This window comes from Vespula vulgaris, chromosome 10 (genome assembly GCF_905475345.1).
Source record: "Vespula vulgaris chromosome 10, iyVesVulg1.1, whole genome shotgun sequence".
NCBI lineage: Eukaryota > Metazoa > Arthropoda > Insecta > Hymenoptera > Vespidae > Vespula > Vespula vulgaris.
Window position 1 is genome coordinate 639220 of NC_066595.1, and position 8282 is coordinate 647501.

The 8282-nt window shown below is 33.7% G+C and overlaps 3 protein-coding genes and 1 long non-coding RNA gene across 4 annotated transcripts; 2 read left to right on the forward strand and 2 right to left on the reverse strand.

Moving 5' to 3' along the window:
• Positions 1–13: 13 nt before the first annotated feature.
• Positions 14–2106, reverse strand: LOC127066918 (uncharacterized). The gene is made up of 2 exons (XM_051001195.1): positions 1946–2106; positions 14–1884 (listed from the first exon to the last, which is right to left on the reverse strand). The coding sequence occupies exon 2, from the start codon at positions 1846–1848 to the stop codon at positions 220–222; it is 1629 nt and encodes a 542-aa protein (XP_050857152.1). The 5' UTR covers positions 1849–1884; positions 1946–2106; the 3' UTR covers positions 14–219.
• Positions 2107–2126: 20 nt separating this feature from the next.
• LOC127066920 (ATPase WRNIP1-like) lies at positions 2127–4600 on the forward strand. The gene is made up of 4 exons (XM_051001197.1): positions 2127–2655; positions 2742–3282; positions 3361–4144; positions 4218–4600. Exons 2-4 carry the CDS (start codon positions 3058–3060, stop codon positions 4394–4396), a joined length of 1188 nt encoding a protein of 395 aa, XP_050857154.1. The 5' UTR covers positions 2127–2655; positions 2742–3057; the 3' UTR covers positions 4397–4600.
• Positions 3678–5702, reverse strand: LOC127066928 (uncharacterized). Its single transcript, XR_007782526.1, has 4 exons — positions 5419–5702; positions 4595–5310; positions 3903–4262; positions 3678–3811 (listed from the first exon to the last, which is right to left on the reverse strand). It is a non-coding gene; the product is annotated as an uncharacterized LOC127066928 (long non-coding RNA).
• Positions 5203–8037, forward strand: LOC127066919 (dynein assembly factor with WDR repeat domains 1-like). Its single transcript, XM_051001196.1, has 8 exons — positions 5203–5344; positions 5448–5520; positions 5787–5990; positions 6139–6261; positions 6325–6509; positions 6679–6808; positions 6934–7232; positions 7369–8037. The coding sequence occupies exons 1-8, from the start codon at positions 5305–5307 to the stop codon at positions 7563–7565; spliced, it is 1251 nt and encodes a 416-aa protein (XP_050857153.1). The 5' UTR covers positions 5203–5304; the 3' UTR covers positions 7566–8037.
• The last annotated feature ends 245 nt before the right edge of the window (positions 8038–8282 follow it).

Here is an 8282-nt window from a genome sequence, read left to right on the forward strand (position 1 = left end):
CACCTGGCAGTGATTATTTTTTTCAACTAATTTATTAACTATGGTCGGGTCGTTGATCGTAACTAGCTATATATTACAGAAGTAAATTTTCTGTCGTTGGGTTATAGAAGACATTATTTTATACGACGTCAATGAGTATTGACGGTATACGTGGTATACATCTTTTTCATCGTATAACGCACATCATACGCAAATTTCATTTCCTTAACTTTATACGTTTTACATTTTGACTTGCACTTGGCATCTGTATAATATTAAAATGAAAAATATATTTACAGCCATGTATGCGATCATTATCTGAAGAGCTGTATTTTTTCCAGTGTATAACGTTGATACGAGTAAATTAATGATACCCGTTAACATGTTACACGACAAGAAAAAAATAAGTCCGTTATAATTCACAGCCTCAAAAATTTCTAAAGTTCTCTTAATCGGACTATCAACGGGTAAATCCTGCGAACTCTCTTGCTTTATATCCTGCTTATTTTCTTTTCTAGTTTTAAAACCGGCTTTGTGTCTTTTATGTTTAACTTCGCCCATTTTTTCTAATACCTTGTCATTTTTATTATCTACGATTTTATGATCCGTTGTTGCATAAATCAATATATCCGTTACTACTTCGATGAGTAATAAGAGCGTAAGTATCATGGTGCATAATGTAACTATCCATGAACAATAACCTGCATTGGCTAATCTTCTTGATATCCTAAAGTATTTGTCGCAAAATAACGTCGCGGCACATGCCTGGGCTGCTATCAATGATAATTTTACGCACAATATCATCGATTCGTTGTAACTTGCGTCTAAATCATATCCAAAGATTGTAATATGAATATTTTTTCTAGGATATAAAGTAGTACCTAAATTTAAATTTAGATAAGTGCAGTGTATCAATCTTCCAACCGCAACACCGATTAGATATAATCCTACGTAACCTGGTATAGACATGAGACCTTCTCTATTCGCTGTAATAAAATCAACTCTTGGTTCATTGCTTAAAATCCAATCTTTCAAACCATTATTAGTTAAGATATATTCGTGCATAGCTAAAATCCATATGCCAGAAAGTAAAGAATACCTCGAGTTTATCGTACTTGTTATTGTTCTAGTAAATAATTTGACAAATGCCAATGTTATAAAGAAATTCCAATGAACTCCGTATTCGGTAATATGTCTTTGATAACCTAAAAATTCTATAGCTAAGAATTTTCCACACCCTAACAATAATAACGGAATAGAACTCTTTAGAGGTCTTTTCAGATTCCTTGATAGCGTACTAAAGAAACCTAATTTTGATTGACTACTAAAATCTCTAGCCTCTGGTGAGACTAAAGCATTAGCTATTATAAATATACCAACACCGGTATCCATTAAACTATAACCAAATACTTCGGTTTTGGCAAACTTTCTTGGAAATATACGAAAGTCTACGGCTAATATACATATCACTGTAATGATATTGGAAAGAGCTCGAAAATTTGTTACAAACGGCCTTTTCCCTTTTACAGGCCTTAATATACAACTCGTTAGTGCATGTACTTTGATTCTCATTAACATAATATTTATAAAAGAAAGGATGATCATAAAAACGCATACGTTGCTAACGTATTCTGATAATATAGTACAACACAAAATGCATGGAACGACAGTTAACATGAATTCTATGACAATTTTTACATTTCTATGTAAGTACTTTCCATAAAGCCCTAAAGTTGTTATTGTTAAAAGTACACCGCATATATTTGGTAAAATAACGTGAACAACCTCTTGCGATGTTGTCCCTCCATGATTTGAAACAAACGCTTCTTGTTCCAACCGGTAGCGCTCCTTATCTCGCGAAGACTCCATGTTTATAAAATCATTGATTTCTTTGTACCCAAATTTCTAAAGAAGTTTAGCATATATAAAGATTATATAAAAGGTAATATTAAAAATACGAACTTACAATTTTCGATGAAACGCTTTGATTCTTCTGAACAGCATGACATTAAACGAAATTGAGAAAAACGTATACAATAATCCGATGATATGCTGCATAAACACACATGTATCTCCATTATTTAACGCATGGTGGCGATAGTGGCATCAAGGCTGTTCAACGCCCCTGATTTTATAATGTATTACGTCATCAATGAATCCAAGCGTAATTCTTGACCGAATTAAATAATTTTCATTTTAAAGACGAACGTTTAAACGAGCAGATAATTTTTACGAATTTTTGGAAAAGCTGTATTTTCTTTGAAAAATATCAATTTGGTTTTCCTCTATATTCGAAAATCCAAGATCTCTTTTCCGAAACGTGAAGACTGCGTAATATATAATTTCACTTCGGAACACATAATTTAGAGTAGAATTACCATTAAGCCGTGAATACAGATTTGTATAGATTTGTATGGATTTGTATTTGTTAAGAAAGGTTTTGATAAGAAAGGTCAAATTTCTTTTCTCTATTATTTAAGAGGTTCTGTTTGATTTTCTTTTAATTTGTAAATAATATAAAGTAAATAACCGTATAAGAGAGTGTAGTCACATAAACAGTATCGAAATAATGGCAGGTCAAATACGCTTTAGTTGTTTGTATAAATTTAACTAAAACAGAAAAATTAATTTTATACGATTAATAAACTTAATTCGTCTTCGGAGAAGTGTAATTTGGTATATGATTTTTCTCGCTTTTGTTAAATCCGTTATTATCTTTACTACGTATAAAAATTTTTGTTATGTACCAACTCGATTTATAGGTTACGAGTGAGTGAGGTATATGATCTACACCGATATATTATATTACACCGGTATAGTGTAAATAATGTTTATACAAAGTAATGTTGACGTATAATGATAGTGATATGTGTATATATATATATTTTGAAACGTGGTATGAAGATACCGAAATATTGTTGAATGAAATTGGTTATTTTTAATCGAATTAGATATCTTTAATAAAAAATATCGTTAATAAAATTTTATATGCGAACTAAAAAAATAATTATCCCTTTGAAGAAATTCAAAACACATTATTTTAATACAAGTGAAGTATTTATAAAGTAAGTCAACGTTATGTCGAAACAAGGTTATGTATCTTTAAAAAAATCACAAAGATCCAAACAAAATGAGATACCTGTTAAAGATCATGTTTCACTAGTCGAAAGAATGAAGCCTGTAAATTTTACTTCTTACATGGGTCAAAAACATGTGATTGGACCTAATACAGTATTGCGAAATTTCTTGGAAATAGGAGAAATTCCTAGTATGATATTGTGGGGACCACCTGGCTGTGGTAAGGTACTTTGACTTTCTAAAAGATCAAATTCTTAAATATGTTTTGATTTCTGTAAGTAAATCTGATAAAATATTTTTCAGAAATCTTTAGTCAATATTATAATACAACTAACCAAAGAAAAATTCCAAGATAAAACGCATATTGTAAAATTAGTCGCAACGACATGTGGTGTTGGAGAAGTTAAAACAGCTGTAAAGACAGCAGAGAATTTATTAAAATTTGGTCATAGAACAATTGTCTTTATGGATAACATCCATCGTTTCAATAAACTTCAACAAGATATATTCTTGCCACACATAGAAGCTGGAACATTTATTCTTATTGGAGCAACAATAGAAAATCCTTCGTACAGTTTGAATTCAGCACTGCTAAGTCGTTGCCGTATATTTTCATTAAGTAAATTATCAACCAAAGATATAATTGAAATACTTAAGAAAAGCATACATTGTATGGACGGTAGAATCCATAATTTACAGAATTCTGACAATGTCTCAAAATTTATAATTCATAGCGACACATTGGAATGGTTAGCTGAAATATGTGATGGAAATGCACAAGTTGCATTAAGTGGTTTAGAATTTGCAATTCGTGCAAAAAATTTATCGTATGATAAAACACCTACTATAGGTCTCGAAGATATCAAACAAGGTTTAATACATATATACATGCAAGTGGACAATAAAAATGAACAGACGCATCATTTGTACTCTGCTTTGCACAAATCAATTTGTGCAGGCAAACCAAATGCGTCTTTATATTGGTTAGCTAGAATAATGGCTGCTAAAGAAGATCCTGTGGATATCGCTAGACGTTTAATCAGAATATCGAGCGAAGATATTGGTCTAGCTGATCCAGATGCTTTAGGTAACATGTTGATAAATTGTAATACTTAGTATATATTATAATATATAGAATAGTAAAAATAATTCTTCATTAGGTTTAGCTGTCCATACACTGAGTGCTTGCCAAATGATCGGTATGCCTGAAAGCGATGTAATGTTAGGACAATGTGTAATTTACTTAACCAAAGCCCCAAAATCACGTTTGATTTATAATGCCTTAAAGGCAGCTCAAAAAGTTATTAATGAAACCAAAGAACCACAGCCAGATGTTTAATGCATCATGTTTAAATTACTTTTTATAGGATAGCATAAATATGATTTATTAAGGATACAAGAAACTAATAAAACTTATGTATCAGAGAGTCTACGATAGGTTAATTTATAACACAAAGATCAACGACGATCATTTTGTGTGCCACGTTAATTTTTCTATACTATATTATACTGTAAAAATAAAATATATTTTATATACTTTGAATTCCCGTTGACTTTCATCTTGGGCTAATATAAATAATTATGAATATTATGAATATACAACGATCGTATGCCGAAGATATATGACAAAGTCCAAAGTGCGCATGCGCAAAACTATTATCATCATAAGGTTAGTTTAAATATTTCCTATATTTGCACACTAGATGGCAGTTTCGAGAATCGATCGATCGAGGATATCGAGATGTTACATATTTAAATTATTTATTAATATGTCTTACAATTAATTAATATACATTAATATTTCACACGGATATAAGCGACATAACGAATTAAAATATGTAATTATCGATTAAAGTAATAGATATAAAAACGCAAAGGAAAATTTGAAACAATTCTCGCATGCAACAATAGCGTAATCGATCAAGCGTACCTTGGTAACGCCGAATTTTTCGTGATTATCTATTTTTTTTGTTTAATGAACGCATAAGGGTAATGTCAGTAAGAGTAGAAAGATCAGTGATGTGTGCACGCTACGGTACCTTTCTTCATGATAAAGGATAAAAGCATCTTCCTCTGAAGTGTCGGCTAGTCACCCGAATAATTTTCAAGACTCGCAATTATGTTTTATAATTAAATACGCGTACCCAGCTTCCCTGTCTATTAGACTCACCCTCCTTCTTGCTCATTCTCTCTCTCTCTCTCTCTTTATCTTGAGAAGCTCGTTCTGCACGTAATTGGAATGTCCACATGAGGCTGTTAAGATTTTTGCTTCGTTACTTTCCACCAGGTAAGTTAATGATATTCTTAATAAAATGTAAATTGCTTTGTCTAACAATTAAGCGTTCCGTCTATGAAACTTACCGTCTTTCTAAGTTAAATCTATTTTACAGGTCTCGCCTTGGAATACAGACAAGGTGGTGACGTCAAAACTAAAATGATCGACCTGTTGGATCTATCTATCGAGTAATTGAATTTTTCACTTTATCGTCATCGTACAATTGCCCTTCGTAGCCAATAGAAACGACGAATCATTTAATTTTCCTTTTCTTGCTTTATGTTTTTATTTCTTTTACGTGTTCTATCATACAATTATTGAAATGAAAAAATTAAAGACAAAAACGAATTTTTTTTATTGAAAGACGAGAAAAGAGAGAGAGAGAGAGAGAAAGAAAATAAGAGATATTTCTCATTGCAAGGTGGAATGTAAAATCGCAAGGCTTATTTTGCAGGACTGACATAAAAGCACTGGCAGAGAGCATAAAAGCAAGCGAGCCCGTAATAACCGAAAGTGTAATGGACCAGTTAGTGGAAACATTGCAGAAGCTACAGGCCAAAGTGTGCAACGTAGACGTGAAGCGTTACTATAAACATAAGACCCTACGAACACACCTTCTTCCTTTAACCAACATAGCGTTCGATAAATTAGGTAAAAGGTACTATCGATTAAGGTTGTTCGATATAAATATCGGTTTGTCCGTTGTACATTATTAACGATAACTAGTAATCGCGTATATAAATGATCTCATAAGATATTTATAAGATCTCACAATGTTTTTCTAATAAATGACAAATTTTTAACAGATGCCTGACAGGAAGCTACGACCGAACTTGTAAAGTTTGGGACATCGAAAGTGGAGAGGAGCTTCTTACTCTCGAAGGCCATAAAAACGTGGTCTATGCCGTTTCCTTTAACAACCCGATATCGTGAGTTTTATCTAACAAGTATCCGATCGATGACACGCATTATTTATCCTGTTATCGCTTCAGAGACAAAATCGTGACTGGATCGTTCGATAAAACAGCGAACATTTGGTGTTCCCGTACCGGTCATTGTTTGCTTACTTTTTGGGGTCACGACGGTGAGGTGGTAGTCACGAAATTTTCACCAACGCAGAACAAAGTTGCAACGGGTTCTCTCGATGCTACTTCAAGAATATTTAATCTTACGACAGGTAAAGAGGCGCGCGCGCACGCCCGCACACCTCTGGCAAAATTCGTCTGTGAAGATTTTAAAAAAAGAATAACGTAGAGTAGGTCAAATGGCTATCTTTGAAAGAACCTTTCGTTTTTATCGAAAGAACGAGAATAGAAATAAGATTTGAATGGAGGCCAATTCGATAGGTCAAGAACTGGGCTTGCTGAAGGGCCACACGGCGGAAGTAATTGCGCTTCATTACAACGACGACGGGAATCAGATCATAACGGGCTCCTTCGACGGCACCGTCAACGTCTGGGACACGAGAACCTTCACGTGAGTTTAAATTTTATTCTCTCTCTCTCTTTTTCTCTCTCTGTCTGCCTCTTTCTCTCTCTCCTTAATCAAGAGATAAGATCGAACTCATCGAAATTCTATTCGAATTCTTTCCTTACCTCTAGACGAGTTTGCGCTCTGATCGGCCATCGTTCGGAATTATCCAATTGTCTCTACAACTTCGATTACTCTCTGATAGCTTCCTCCTCGATGGATAAAACTGCAAAGCTCTGGGATACTAGGAAAAACGAATGTTTAGCTACGTTATTGGGCCACGATGACGAAGTTCTCGACTTGACCTTCGATAACAAGGGCAAGAGATTGGCCACAGCGAGCAGCGATACCACAGCCCGAGTTTGGGATACTACTACTGATTTTAGACAGCTCTCGGTCATGCAGGGTCATCGAGAAGAAGTTTCGAAAGGTAATATTTAATTAAACATTAAAAAGTCAAGATTTTTTTTCTTTGGCGTTTTCTATTTTGAAGCGAGTTTTCCTCGAAAAATTCTTCTTAAAATCGTACTTAAATTCTCATTAAAAATCTCATCGACGTCGTCCAGTTTGTTTCAGTCCAAACGGCCACCATCTTTTGACCTCTTCTCTCGACAAAACGGCTCGTTTATGGTCTCTAGAATCCGGATATTGCGTGCAGAAACTTGAGAGCCATACCGACGATGTATTCAGCTGCGCCTTTTCGTATACAGGCGATACAATCGTCACGGCTAGCAAAGACAATACCTGCACTATTTGGAGATGACTGGACTGGTTCAAAGTGTGTCCATAGCTTATACTCGTTGTTCTATTTACAGTTTACGTTCTCTATTTTTATATTATTTGAATCCTATACGACTTTGATTAACTATAATTTTATGGCACACGATATACGAAAGATTCGCTAAATAGAATTGCAGTCCCGTTTAATGATCACTACGCCATATATAATTATGCGAAGATCATAATTTTAATCTTAAGAAGTAGTTGAATTTCCGGTGAAAGTCGTACACGTTTCTCTAAAGATTCGCTTGAAAACACAAGAAAGCAAGCGTAAGTTTGACACAGCATGGAAATATTATCTATGTGTTTACGTAATTTGTTGTATACACAAGTACTTAATTAAATGCAAGGTATTAGACATATTGAATATTTACAAGAAGGCACTATGAATATTCTTCATTATAATGCTTAAATATATACATGAATATAAAATATATGGTAATAATAGCACGATACTCTGTTGCGTCAACGGATATGTTTCCTCAAAGAATTTTATTCTACGTTGAATCTTATCTTACGTTGAAATTTATTTAAGAAGAAAATGGAAAACAGGTGACTATTTTTTCCTTCGGAAGAGAGAAGAAAATCATGATCGTCGAAGTAGACGAATGCGCGTTCTTGGCCCCTCTCTAACGTAAAGTCGTCGGACTCTTACCGACCTATAAGCATTCGACGTCTTGGTGAGAGAGAGTCAGTCTTA

Bases quoted from the DNA above. Each gene is read 5' to 3' on its own strand.
- LOC127066918 (XM_051001195.1), bottom strand. From the start codon at position 1,848: ATGGAGTCTTCGCGAGATAAGGAGCGCTACCGGTTGGAACAAGAAGCG.
- LOC127066920 (XM_051001197.1), top strand. From the start codon at position 3,058: ATGTCGAAACAAGGTTATGTATCTTTAAAAAAATCACAAAGATCCAAA. The intron at 3,283-3,360 runs GTACTTTGACTT...AATATTTTTCAG, and splicing joins GACCACCTGGCTGTGGTAAG to AAATCTTTAGTCAATATTAT. The intron at 4,145-4,217 runs GTAACATGTTGA...ATTCTTCATTAG, and splicing joins AGCTGATCCAGATGCTTTAG to GTTTAGCTGTCCATACACTG.
- LOC127066919 (XM_051001196.1), top strand. From the start codon at position 5,305: ATGAGGCTGTTAAGATTTTTGCTTCGTTACTTTCCACCAG. The intron at 5,345-5,447 runs GTAAGTTAATGA...TCTATTTTACAG, and splicing joins GCTTCGTTACTTTCCACCAG to GTCTCGCCTTGGAATACAGA. The intron at 6,262-6,324 runs GTGAGTTTTATC...TTATCGCTTCAG, and splicing joins TCCTTTAACAACCCGATATC to AGACAAAATCGTGACTGGAT.